This window comes from Schistosoma haematobium, chromosome 2 (genome assembly GCF_000699445.3).
Source record: "Schistosoma haematobium chromosome 2, whole genome shotgun sequence".
In the NCBI taxonomy this organism is placed as follows: domain Eukaryota; kingdom Metazoa; phylum Platyhelminthes; class Trematoda; order Strigeidida; family Schistosomatidae; genus Schistosoma; species Schistosoma haematobium.
This window is the reverse complement of record NC_067197.1, coordinates 23,629,378-23,644,189: the sequence shown is the minus strand read 5'-3', so window position 1 is coordinate 23,644,189 and position 14,812 is coordinate 23,629,378. Positions and strand designations below refer to the sequence as shown.

At 31.3% G+C, this 14,812-nt stretch overlaps 1 protein-coding gene across 1 annotated transcript in view; it reads left to right on the top strand.

Annotated features, from left to right (window-relative positions):
* The window catches only part of MS3_00006512 (uncharacterized protein), a 37,365-nt gene extending 23,005 nt beyond the window's left edge, over positions 1-14,360 (top strand). Inside the window, exon 3 of the mRNA XM_051214679.1 lies at positions 12,924-14,360. Within this exon, the coding sequence (XP_051067862.1) occupies positions 12,924-13,756 (833 nt within the window). The 3' untranslated portion in view covers positions 13,757-14,360. The remainder of the gene's footprint in view (positions 1-12,923) is intronic.
* The last annotated feature ends 452 nt before the right edge of the window (positions 14,361-14,812 follow it).

Here is a 14,812-nt window from a genome sequence, read left to right as displayed (position 1 = left end):
TTGTGAATTCTTTATATTTTTAGGAGGGAAGTTATATAGAACAAAATAGATATTCGGATTTTTTTATAATTATTTCATTTCCATTTGGTTAGAAAAATAGGACATAAGATGTAGTAAGTTAACACGAAAAGTACTTCATACACCATTCAAATTTTCAGACTTATAATGGCTAATCCATCTAATGTAAATATCTGTCTTTCGAATAGTAATATTTAATCCTAAAAACAGATGTACAGATGTTTCCGTTAATAAAATACTCCATATAACCTGAATCCTAAAAAAATGTATAAACCACGTGAATTGGTGTAATGTAAGTTACTTTATGAATAAAATCCTAAGTCAGTCTCTAGTATGTTTCTATATTATTGTGTAAACAAGTACATTGCTGAAATTTTTCATCTCTCACGTGTCACAGTAGAATACATATATATAATCATTACTTAAAATGTGAAACGAAATCGCGGTTAGTACTAAATACATAAAAATCAATTTTTCAATATTGTTTGACAGTGAGGCTCAGGATTTAATTATTTTGCTATATCAGACCGATCTGATGATTTTCCTTGGCTTATCACTGATGATGTTCATATTGAAATTTGAACTCGATACCCTTTCCAAAAAATTTTTATAAGTTATCCAATAGAGAAGCAAAACACGATAGTCCAACGGTCATACAGTATACATTTCCTCAATTAATGATGTCGAATACTAGCTTTATAACATAACAGTTTTAATATTACAGCACTCCTCTCAGACAGATTAAACTCTGATCAGTATGTAAAGAGATTCTATTGTAAAGTGGCAAAAGTCGTTTAGGATAAAACTGACATTAAATTTAGTTGAAATAATGAGATGAGGAAAAATTTAGATTTAGTAATACGAGCTATTCGCCATTTATCCTTGTTATAATGTGAAACAAACCATTGACCGTTCTACTTGAAATGAGAACTGAATAAAATATTTTACTAGTTACTATAAAACAATGAATTTATCAATTAGACTTTATTCTCAATTCGCTAAAATATACTTTCATCACAAAACCATTCAACAGTATCAGTTCATTGGTTTAGATATGACAGCAAACCTAATAAATATATGTAAATATAACAAGTAAATATTTTTCGTAGTTATTAATTTTATAGCAATTAGTCGATTTTATAAATTTAGATAGATCAACTCCGTCTTCTCATTGATCTATCGAAATTTAGTTATTAGCGTTTGAAATTATTCTTTTTGATAAAAGGAGAACTTAACTGAACTTCAACGGTTTATGTAAAAGGTAAATTATGACGCTACAATGAGCGGTTAACTATCTTCTCGTTAAGTCGTTGTTCTAGTTTAATGTAAGCTTTCAATTTGATTATTTAAGCATTAGAAGAATCCAATGGCATTGATAGTTTTTCACTTTTGACTTTTGAAAATCGTTTCCGCTATCCATGTTATTATTTTATTCCATTTAAAACACATAAACATAGGTACAAGTAGGCACCAAATAGATAAGCGGCACATAGCTCATTCAATATCTGTGAGGGCTGTGATACTTCCTGGGTGTCCAGACCGGTACAGATAGTTCTCTTAGGGGGCCGAACCCGGAGCCTTTGACCTAAAGGTCTAGTCCACAAGGCAGTAGAACAACGTCAGATGATACAGTCCCATGATAGCCAGCGACCAACGATTGGTTCATGTGGCATTTGTTTCCTCACGATCTTGGAGCCCATATGCATCACTGGTTTGGAATCAGAGTTTTCCAACTGCTCTAGTTGAATCCTTCGTATCCACCAACCCGGTTAACGTACTGGATATTCGCTTTTCGTCCTCTCAATTTCGTAAAACAACACCCGTGGTGCGAATAGGCAATGATTAAGACTTCCCTGGCAGTGGTTGTATGTACATGGCTATGTGAGAGCATTTCAAGAAAGAGAGCTGACTCTCCTCACTTTCGACCACAGCAGGGCATTTTTAAGCCATGCTAAACCCAAACTAGTTAAATGCTACTGACTGTACTTATCTGAAATTAAATAAGAACAGTTTTCAATGGATTTTACATTTTTATTGAGTAAATCATTTATCAAACACATATGAATCTTATTCTATTAAAGCTATAAATTGATTCATATTCCGAATAATTTAGGTTTTTCAGTTAGATTATATAAGTGGCTATTATTTTTCAGGTAGAATGTTATATGTCAATTGTTAGGTTAATGTTCAATTATTTATTATTAAATCTCTTTTATCTAATAAATTTTATTGTTTTAAACTCAACATGATTTTATAAGCAAAGATGGATAGTGGCTAGCAGTGGAATCCAGGACGCGCGTTTCGTCCTGTTTGGGACTCGTCAGCTGGATGTACCTGCATCTCAGAGTTGATGTTCACTCTGGGACTCGAACTCAGTACCGTTCGCTTCAAACACCATCGCGTTATCCACTTAGCTACTGAGTCCTGATAGCCACTTGCTTGGTATTGTTTTACTTGAATCTTCCCATTGATGTTTTTGGACTGAAATTGATCAGTCTCTTATTGGATTCCACTGCTAGCCACTATCCATCTTTGCTTATAATACTTGTAAATTAAGGTAATATCGAGGCATATGCACAGTATGCACATATGCCAATAAGAGACTGATCAATTGCAGTCCTAAAACATCGATGGGAAGATTCAAGTAAAGCAATACCAAGTGAATTTCAACATAATTTTGTTATAAAAATTAAATATATTTTTTTGTTGTTGAATTTAATTAACTTCTCTTAGTGATTATTTTAAAATTAGAAATTTATTCACTATTTTTAAAGAGATTTCATTTACTGTTCTCATGTACCATCTTTCTCATTGGTTTGTTTTTTTTTCACACAAAAAAAAATCAAAAAAAGAAAAGAAAATTTTTATAAGCACTTTAAAAATCCCCATAGAATATTCAAAATTGAAGAATATTTGAGTAAACAATTATTTTCAATAACTTCATCATCAGGCTGTACAGTTATAAGTCCATGATTATAATAATTTACAAAGGCCAAAATTAAGGCATGTATTAATGAATTTGACAATGTTATATGTTAAAAATGGTAAACGTTTGCATCTGTTACGATATATATATATATACTTCAAAATTGTAATATTTGACAAATTAGAAAGGTCATTCAATAAAGGTCAGGATGATCTGGAGTAAAGTGTTCAGTCACAATAAGTAGAGAATAGTATTATAGCAAAAATGAAAATGCGAAAGAAATTGTATGAATAAAATGCATAGTAGGAGAATTTAATCTTGTCAATTGAGATATATAATATGTAATAAGGAGGGTGTTATCCAGGTAATTACGATAAACGAATTGGGAATGATGGATGTGAAGATTAAGATAGAGATAATCAAAAATAATGATAATAAGGAAAATAAATGAAATAAAGGAAGGGAGTAAGAGGTTTTTAATATTCAGTCTAGGTATTCGGTGATCCAGTTGTAGGCCACGGTAAACATAGAGGCTGGATATATTTTTTCTGAATACATAAATAAGAACTTTCGTCTAAATCTGAACGAATAGGTTCACAATATTTAGGCGCCGAGTTAATATGAGACAATAAAGAGGAAGAATGTATTTGTAAAAACTCAACGAAAGAATTTCAGGTAAATCTAACGTGTTTCGCCTGGCAATCTGGTTCAGGCTTTTTCAAGGAAAATATAATTAACAAAAAAAATTTATTTTACATTTGTTAAATCTTATCAACTCTTTCTTTGAATGGTTGAGAAACAAACCACAATATAATCCACATAGATAAAACAATCAGTTTATGTCAATGATAATTTAAAAATTAAACTCCAAATGTTTTGTAGTTTTCGGGAAAAAAAACAAGAGGTAAAGGAAAGGAAGAAAGAAATTCTGTGCTAATCAGACTATCATTTGTGAAATATTAAAAATAAAAAACATGAAATACAGCGATGGGATCTTTGTTCAACGAATTTATTATCAAGCTGTACAATCGTATATAGATATATATATGAAGGGATTTTTGTTTGTTTGTTAAAGTACTAATTCCGTAAGAGTATGTGAACACGAATAAACAAGATGACGTAATAGAAGAGATTATTATACTAGATTACGTTATACGAATAATAACAATAGATTTAATGAATGTAATAAGATGAATAAAATAATTAAAACCCAGAACGGTTCATAGAAAAGAATATGAATAGAAGTAGTTGTGACATGAAACCTAGTTGCTCCGTTACGAAGAAAAACCTTCATATAAGTCTGGAATTTAAAGGTGATCGAACATCAGATGTAGTCAAAAATCGTCTAACAACAACTATTAGAAGAACGTTTAATGCAGCTAAATTGCGAATAACCTTCACGAGTAGGAACTTAATTTCTGTATCCATAAAAGACAAGCTTCTGCGTCTGGTCGCTACTATGTGCGTTTACCAGTTCACTTGCTCTTGTGGAGCAAGGTACATTGACCATAGCCAGTGCTTGCTTTCAACTCGCAGACGGGAACACGTCCCAGTTCGGTTCTACAAGGATGAGAGTAAAACAGTTAGGAGCTCTATACTTGAATACCTAATCGATTGTAATCATTCTACGGATCCACAGTTTGATTTTAAGGTTGTATATATGATTCGTTCAAATCTACCTAGATTTCTTCGTATCCAACACCTAAAAATAACCAAGCCCTTACCATCTATGAGCTCAAACCAGAACTATGTGTACAAAAGAGGTACGTCCTTGGCCTTAATTAATTATTATTTTTATAGCTGCATTTCCCTTTACCTATGTCATATATTCTGTTTATTTTATTCATAAATGCTCATCATATCACCTTATTTATTTTTACACCTCTATGATGTTTAATGACCTTTAATTATTGTAACAAAACTATTTTATTATCAGAATGGGTTTTGTGGAGATTTTAGAAATTTCACAGATTGAAATCATGAGTCAATCGAAGCTAGACCACCATGAAATACCTGGAAGCACTGGACGGCCGTTTCGTCCTAGTATGCGGCTCCTCAGCAGTGCGCATCCACGAACCCGCCCCCGCGGGTTCGAACCAGGGACCTACTGGCTTCGCGCGCGAGCACTTAACCATCAGACCACTGAGCGGTCATCCAACGGTGTTAATGTCTAACTTCAACCAATCCATGAAATTGCGCCGCCGAACACCATTGTCTTCAGTGAGCTGATATCTCACAACAGACCTGGTTGAACTCCACTGGTAACGGCTTCTCACTAGAACTCCAGGAGTGTCTCCTGAAGTCAGTCACTAGTGAGCAGGTGATTATCATTATCAGAATGGGTTTTGTGGAGATTTTTAGAAATTTCACAAGTTGAAATCATGAGCCAATTGAAGCTAGACCACCACGGCCGTCCAGTGCTTCCAGGTTTTCCATGGTAGTCTAGCTTGAATTGGCTCATGATTTCAACTTGTGAAAACCATTTTAATTATTTTATTCATCTTATTACATTCATTAAATCTATTGTTATTATTCGTATAACGTAATCTAGTATAATAATCTCTTCTATTACGTCATCTTGTTTATTCGTGTTCACATACTCTTACGGAATTAGTACTTTAACAAACAAACAAAAATCCCTTCATATATATATCTATATACGATTGTACAGCTTGATAATAAATTCGTTGAACAAAGATCCCATCGGTGAACTTTGTATTTTTAATTTGTGAAATAGTTGAATAAATGATTTTATATGTGAACAATGTATCTACGTAATATTTTTACGATTTTCTTTTCCTGATAATCTATTGAAAAAAGAAGAATTGAAAAATTACTTTTATTCTATTAATATCTACTTGGAGATAACTGTTTATTAGAAAAAGAAAAGTGTATTATTTAACAATTTGAATGTATAGTGTTGAATAGAATATTTTTATATTAACTTTCAATTCATTGAATTTTTTTTGATTATTTACATCGTAAATTACTTACTTACTTACTTACTTACGCCTGTTACTCCTCGAGAAGGAGCATAAACTGCCCATCAGCATTCTCCATCCAACCCTGTCTCGAGCAATCCTTTCCAACTCCTTCCAGTCGTTATTCATCCTTTTCATATCTGTCTCTATTTCCCGACGTAATGTGTTCTTTGACCTTCCTATTTTCCATTTCCCTTCAGGATTACAAGTTAGGGCTTGCCTCGTGATGCAGTTTGATGACTGATGATGATGTATGTATGTCCTATCCATTTCCATCGTCTTTTCCTAATTTCCTCTTCATCTGGAAGCTGGTTTGTTCTCTCCCACAGAAGGCTGTTTCTGATGGTATCCGGTCAATGAATGTTGAGTATCTTGCGTAGACAACTATTTATAAATATTTGTACCTTCTTGATGATGGATGTAGTAGTTCTCGAAGTTTCAGCTCTGTACATTAGAACTGTGTTGACGTTCGTATTGAAGATTGTGATTTTGATATTTGTTGAAAGTTGTTTTGAGTTCCATATGTTCTTCGATTGTAGTGATGTGGCCCTTGTTTTGGCAATCCTTTCATTTACGTCTGTATTTGGTCCTCTTTGTTATCGATGATGCTTCCCAAGTATGTGAAGGATTCTACATCTTCCAGAGTTTTGCTATCAAGTGTGATTGGAGTGCTGTTATCCGTTTCGCATTTGAGGACCTTGATATTGTAGCTAGAAAACAGATAATTGTCTAAATGTTGAGCTTAATTAATCATTTTTGAAATTCAATTTTTCTTCGTTTAAAAATCCCTATCATATTAAATGATTAATATTTGAATGAAGAATATACTTTTCAAGAAATTCTATTCACATTCTACAATTATATATATTCAAATTAATAATTTGATAAATGGTCAAGTTAAGGGTAAAATATATCGTTTAAAGCATGTGAATTTAGGATTATGATAAACAAAATACAATAAAATTGCTGAGGTTGACAAGACTCATATAGAATGTTAATTTGAATCTGCATATATATATTAAGTGAAAATTCAAGATCCATGATCAGAATAAATATGGGTTAAATAGGGTGAGACAGATCATAGTGCTATTACGATTCGATCAAATGTTTAGTGGAAGGCTATATTGTGTTATAAAATTAGTAAGACTTAATAAGGAGGGGTGAATGCGAAGTGAATGAATCATGTAATGGGGAGATTAATGATGATGTTTAACCAATAGTAATGATGATACAAAGATTTGTGAATAAAGATATCAGAGACAATTACAATTGACTACGAAACGTTGTAAGTACAATTGTCAAATTAGGTCATTCAATAGCCAAGATTACTATTGATTATTTGGCATTGAGGTTGACTAGGGGAGGAGGAGTGGTTGAAGATTTTTCTTCTGTACGTGTAGCTCCAGTTTCTTCATCCGAATGGCTACTGCTTCAGCCGTTTGAACGACATTAAGTCTGGCAAGATTTGGCAAGAATTACTGACCTTATCACAATCGGTTGATCACTGGGTGGTGATCAATCTCATGTATGTCAAGTCCTTCTTAATGCAGATTGAATGCTATTGACGAAGTTGCAATGTGGCCACTAATCTAGGTGACTCGACATTGCATGCACTATGTTGAGATAAGATGGTGGCTAGAGGTAGTCAACAAGAAACCTTGGACCAAAGTTTCGTGCTACATGGCACAAGTCAGCAGAATGTACCTGTAATCTTGAGGGGACTGATGCTCCCCGACGGGTTCGATCCCGTGTCACCCGGTTTCACAGTCAGAGACTTCACCACTGCGCTATCCGCGCCGCGACTGGCCTCCTATAGGACTGAGACGTAATCACAACTGATTGATCACTGGGTAGTGATCAATGTCCACGGTTTCCTGTTGACTACCTCCAACCACCATTTTATTACTGACCTTATAAATAATTGAAAAAGATTGGTTTATATTGACATTATGACCAGTTTGTATTAAATGGGCCAAGATAGAGATGTTCATTTTCTTCATCAAACCTTTAGTTAGCCACACTCGGAGGTGTTCACGAGCACGAAAATGTAAATTCCTAGAACTTCGACCAATATAACTCGCTCCTTATTACGTCTTACTAATTTTATAACACAATATAGCCTTCCACTAAACATTTGATCGAATCGTAATAGCACTATGATCTGTCTCACCCTATTTAACCCATATTTATTCTGATCATGGATCTTGAATTTTCACTTAATATATATATGCAGATTCAAATTAACATTCTATATGAGTCTTGTCAACCTCAGCAATTTTATTGTATTTTGTTTATCATAATCCTAAATTCACATGCTTTAAACGATATATTTTACCCTTAACTTGACCATTTATCAAATTATTAATTTGAATATATATAATTGTAGAATGTGAATAGAATTTCTTGAAAAGTATATTCTTCATTCAAATATTAATCATTTAATTATTTTCTCTTTTATACTGCATGATTAATTAATCAAAATAAATGTTGATAATGATAGAAATTCACTAGATTTATCCTAAAAAGATCCCTTAAATTGATATGAAATAATCATGATTCTCTAGATAGATATTGCCATTTGTTTCCTTAGTTAATATGGTTTTTCATCTGGAAGACATTTTGATTAATGTTTCTTTTTATTAAAATCAATAAATATTTTTTTTATTTTTAAAAAAAATTATCTGATCCGATTTTTATCAAGAACCAATTATACTCAATTCATTTTTTTTATTGTTTAAATCACTTCAATAAATAAGTCATAGTAACAATTGATTAATATTTTTTCTATATAGAACTATCGTGACTATCCAGGTTGAAAACCAAAAAAATTAATAAATAAATAAACTTTACTTTCTTGCATAGCTCAATGGGTAAGCTTTTTAGCTCCATCCCCAACCCTCTTATATATTGCTCAGATCCAGTAATAGCAATAACCTTAAAAGACCTCCGTGCTGAGTTAATACTTAATCGAGCATAGTAAAATATAATTACATCTTATTTAAGAACGAAAATAATATTATGGACTTGATTTAAAGGAGCATCATAATACAAACCTATTAGATCAGTAGAAATGTTACTTCTCTAGTAATCTTATCCATAAGGCCTTGAATAGTATCGTATGATATTTGCACTATATTTAAGAAATCAATGAATTTTAAAATAGAGACCTCTAGATTTCAACCCATTTTGTCAATGATTTTAAGTTCCAAAAAATAAAATCCATATGTTTTAGTTGTGATGTGGGAGGTTTACAAGTTCATTAATCAATAGTCTTAAACTATTACAAAACAACTTTTAAATAGTACTTGGTTTATAGTGATTTTATAGATGATAGCAGTTCATGACCGTAAAAGTAATGCCATTTGTGTTAGATTTCCCTAAAGACGAAAGTTGTAATTGCTACAGAACTTGAGTCGAAAATCAAAAGTACCATCTAAACTTGTGTTAATTTTATTTCGGTTATTGATTAACTGTGAAGAAGTGACTTACGTTATGTCACGAAACGTCAGTAATACAACTTTCTACGCATTGAGATATCACAAAAACATATTTAATATTAAATGAGGAATATTTGTTATGATAAAGGATGATCACTTTGACAGAATTAACGTAAAAGTGAAATGTAGTCGAAAAATGTCTTGGAAACTTTGAAAAAAAAACGATTTAAAGTAAGAGGTTAAGCGTGATTGTAATAGACTAGATGATTTGCAACATTCCGAATTTAAATTACGTTTAACTGAAACATCAGCAGTATTGTGTTCGTATACATGTTTTCTTTATTGGATGAAATAGGCTTCAGTTTTGAAGAGGACGAAAATAAATAGTAACTTTTGAAAGTTTCTATTCATCACATATACAACTCAAAAATAATAACCAGTATTGATAAGCACCTTTGTTAGCTTGTTTCTTAAGCTTTACTTTCTAACATTTTCTAAAGTACTGCTAAGAAGTCCAGAATTGTGGAGCTTTGACGGTGAAAAGTTATTTTAATAAAACCTCATAGTTTAACGATCTTTTTAGATTCTATATCTAAAATAGTGCTTTTTGAGTTTAAAATAATTGGATATGTTTTTAAGAAGCTAAATATAGTGTACTCTGAAGAATGTTACTCATTATTTCTAATGTTTGTCAAGCTAAATGACTAAGTATATATTTATATGTAACATCAAAATCAGATATGCTTTAAACAAAAATCGTTTCTTTTGGATATTCATTCTGGGTAAATGAGAATAAGTCTCAAAACTACCCTCCTAAATACAAGTTTCAAAATAACTGACATATATATTCATGAAGCGTGTTCACAAACATCAGGACATTGACTTTTGTTGTGGGATTTCAGTCGATATCACTTCCGGAAGCTGAGAGGTTCACATACTAGCCGGTCAATTTGTATTAAGCACGATGAAACGATCTTCATTTAATCACTTCTCGATGTTGATAATGACATTTCCAGCTATACACATTAAATAGAGGTCTATCTAAAATGTTATTAAAACTAATGAATACTAGAATTATCGATTATTTTTTATTCATATAGATCAAATTAATCAATGATACACTTATTATGGTGTTTTAATGTGTTTGGATGTTTTTGCCAGAATGAAGGTTTGTGGAAATTGTAGTAAATTAATGGTTGAATTCATGAGTCGATTAAAGCTAGACCACTATGGAAAACCTGGAAGCAATGGACGACCATTTCGTCCTAGTGTGGGACTCTTCAGCAGCGTGCATCCACGATCCTGCACGCTAAAGTCGACCCCAGAACCTTCGATCTCGCGCGCCAACGCCTAACCTCTACATTTGTATTATTCTTGAAAAATAAAAAGGAAATTCAAAACTTCTTGTCGAACTACGATAACTCAGAAGAAAAATAAACTTTTAGAAAATTATAAATAAAAATGATATATTTGTAATATTCCAATGAGTAGAAAATTAGGTTTTCTGACGTTTCGTGACTTAGTGTAAGTCACTTCTTCAGAGAATAAACAACCAAATTAGAATTAATCCAAGTTTAAATAGTACAACGGAACAATGTACTATTTAAACTTGGATTAATTTTAATTTGGTTGTTTATTCTCTGAAGAAGTGACTTACGCTAAGTCACGAAACGTCAGAAAACCTAATTTTCTACTCATTGGGATATTACAAATATATTATTTATAACAATCTACCCAATGCTCAATTTATTCGAAATTATCAAATCAAACCTTGGTAATTTTTAGAAAATTATTAATGTTTTATGATACATTCAATCAAAGTGTTTATCTTCAATCATGTATGTATCGTTATGTTTCCTTTATGATTTCACAGAACATAAGATTATACCAAATATTTTTATTAGACCTAATTAAAGATAAGTGTTATGTGAATTTGTTGAATTTCAATTTGGCAGTAGTAGACTATTAACTTTGAAGTATTTCAAAATATTTATTACACTAAATACCAGAGAAATTTATCAAAACAATTAGGATAGTAAGAACTTAGTCTACCAGCTTTGTTAGTTATCGCATTCCATAAAGCAAATAACGATAATACCTTTAAATTACTTCCATTCATGTAAATCTATCTATTTTCTCCCACTCTAATAACTTAAATATATATTAGTGATACAATTAATCATATAGAACAATCCAAGAAATTCAAATTCCAGTGAGGTATTAATGTGTTTTGCCAACGGGAATTCAAATTGGTACTAGACAGATGATTTTATTTCAAAACTTTTTGGTGCTACTTGTCTATGGTTTCATATTTTGTAGAACCTATTCAGGTAGTATGAAATGTTTGATACCTCCAACCTAAACTGGTATCTATTGTAAGATGATTCTTTTTTGTTGTCACCTGGTAGATTCTCTCTTTCACTGAATACTTGTTAGACTTTATAGATCGAGTCTTACAGTTAGGACTTTGGAAAATCTGCCTATAATCTGACAATACGTGAAAATATTACAACTGAGAAATCTACATAACTTAAAACCATTTAAAAACGGTTAAAAGTTTAATGAATTCAGGGGATTTGATTAGTTTTAGTTTTCAACTCATCTAAAACCACACTACAGTATTATTCAGTAGTGGATATTCAGTCACAAAGGTGGCCAATAGGCTACAAATCAAGTTGATATTTAAAACAAGCTATCGTACTATTTCATTAAGTGGAACATATTGTTTAATATACTCTAAGCAATTATTTAAATTATCGGTGAGACTATAATTTATGGACGACCATTCAGTGAGTTCTGGTGAGAAGCCGTGACCAGTGGAGCTAATCCGTGTCGGGTAGAAACAGGTGTCTACGTCAGTACAATGGAAGATGGTCGCGCAACTTCGTGAATTGGTTGAGGTTAGACATTAACACCATTGGATACCGGCTCAGTGGTCCAGTAGGTTAAGCGTTCGCGCGCGAGACCGAAGGCCCTGAGTTCGAATCCCGCTCGCGGGATCGTGGATGCGCACTGCTGAGGAGTCCCACAATAGGACGAAACGGCCGTCCAGTGCTTCCAGGTGGCCTAACATCAATCAGTTCATGATCTCAATCTATGTCATCATTGAATTCTAATGAGAAGCCTCGACTAATGGAGTTTAATCATGTCTAGTGTTAGTCAATTAAACAACATTGTTGTTGGATGATTGTTGCACAATATCGTAAACTGATTAAAGTTGAACATGTAAAGCATAGGATATTGACCCAGTAATATAAAGTTTAAACGCTTATCATGATACATAAATGTCTTGGGTTCGATTCCCGGTTAACGTATGAATGCATGTTATTGAGGAGTCTCATATCAAGATGAAACAACTGTTCAATACTTCCTGGCTTTATAATGGTTGTTTAACTAAGATTAGTCTGTCATGTAGAGTATCAACTGAAGCATTATAATTGGATAAAACGTTCGCTTATTTTTCTTCTACAACATTAAACCGACTTTTCTTTCCGAGAATTTAAAATGTAATTCTTTTAGATCTAAATAATATCTTTTAATTATTTCTATTTTCTATTTCAGGTTATGGACATATTGTACCTAAAACCGATCTTGGACGAGCAATAACTGTAATTTATGCATTATTTGGTATACCATTAGTACTTTTATGTTTAACTAATCTTGGTGGATTTTTAGCTAATACTGTACGAATTATTTATTCAAATTCATGTTTTAAATATCATCAACATCGTATTAAAAAGAAGTTAACTAAACAACAACATACTCAATCAATATTACCAATAACAAGAGATGAACAGTTACATTTAACAAAAAGAATATTACCAAATAATCGTAAAAATAAACTACCAAAATTACATAATACTTTAGGAGAAAATAATGAAACATCAATAATCAATCATCATATTGATTCGAATAAATCGATATCAAAAGAATCCATTAATCGATTAACTTTAAATGATTATCATACAGCAAGATTTGAAAAACGAGCTCAATCTATTCTACATACATTAACTAGTTCACAATCAATTATTTCATCAGGTATACAAAAAAAAGAAAGAAAAAATAAAGGAGTACACGTACCAATATGGTTAACATTATTAGTATTTTTTATTTATATGATAGTTGGTGCAATTATATTTGCTAAATGGGAAAATTGGAATTTATTACAATCAGGTTATTTTGTATTTATTACATTGTCAACAATTGGATTTGGTGATTTTGTTCCCGGTATACAAACTGATAAATGGCAAGAAAATTCTACAAAACCAGTATTTTGTTGTTTCTATTTATTATTTGGTTTATCTATGGTTGCTATGTCATTTAATTTAATGCAAGAAGAAGTAAAAACTAAATTTAGACGATTTGCTTATAAAGTTGGTTTAGTTGAAGATTAAATATTTTGTTTCTATGGTGAAAACCTCCTTTTTTTTAGAAAAAATAATAATACTTATGATTACTTGATTATTATTCATTCTGAAAATTGTCTTCACTAATTTACTTCACCATTTCTCTCTTTAAATGTTCATTAATTCTAATTTATTTGTTTATGTGTTTGCTTTTATTCAATGTGCCTCTAATTATTAACAATTTTATAATATACATAATGATTTGATCAAAGTCAGTTTAAAATTTAACGTTGTACACATTAATTAACAATAACAATGAACTCAATCATCTCAATGATAAAATAATAGAAATAATAAATCATTGCTTTTCAAATGTAAAACTGTAGTTGTGATTTTAAGGTATCTATAAATTTTAGTGCAATAAATATGTATATTAAGAACCATTATAAGAGTCTATTGTTCATGTTTATTATATATGTTGACCTGTTCTATCCTTTAGTCTTATTTTCTAAATACTTATCTGTATTGTCAAGAAGACATAATTAGTATTTGGAACCTTTATTCATAGTACATTCAAATACATCTAATATAAATATTTACATATAATTCTATTCCTTCTTCCATTCACATTCAATGTGGGAAACTTCACGCGAATATTAGTAATTAGAATGAAATGAGTATAATGTTTTTATTAAAACCAATACAACTACGTAATTAATGAATATAACATTCATATTATTAATACGTAAAGATTAATATTCAGTTATTAATGAAAATGTAGAAATGATAACTAGTTATAACATGGATAAGCAAAGTATTCATGTATATATATGATTGTGAGACAAGAAGTGTTTTGATTTTTTGCTTGAAGTAGTAATTATTCTGATTTGCAACTACAGGTAGATACCTGTAAACATTTTCTTTCAATATCTCAATCCAATTTAATTTCTAAACAATCTGTTTTCTGAATACAAATAGGTTTTCTCATTTCCTTTTCGTTTTAACCAACTAATATATATACATTAGTGGGATGAAGCATTGAGACAATGTAAGTCATACATGTAAAGAACAATACAAATGATCTACGATACCACATCTTTCACA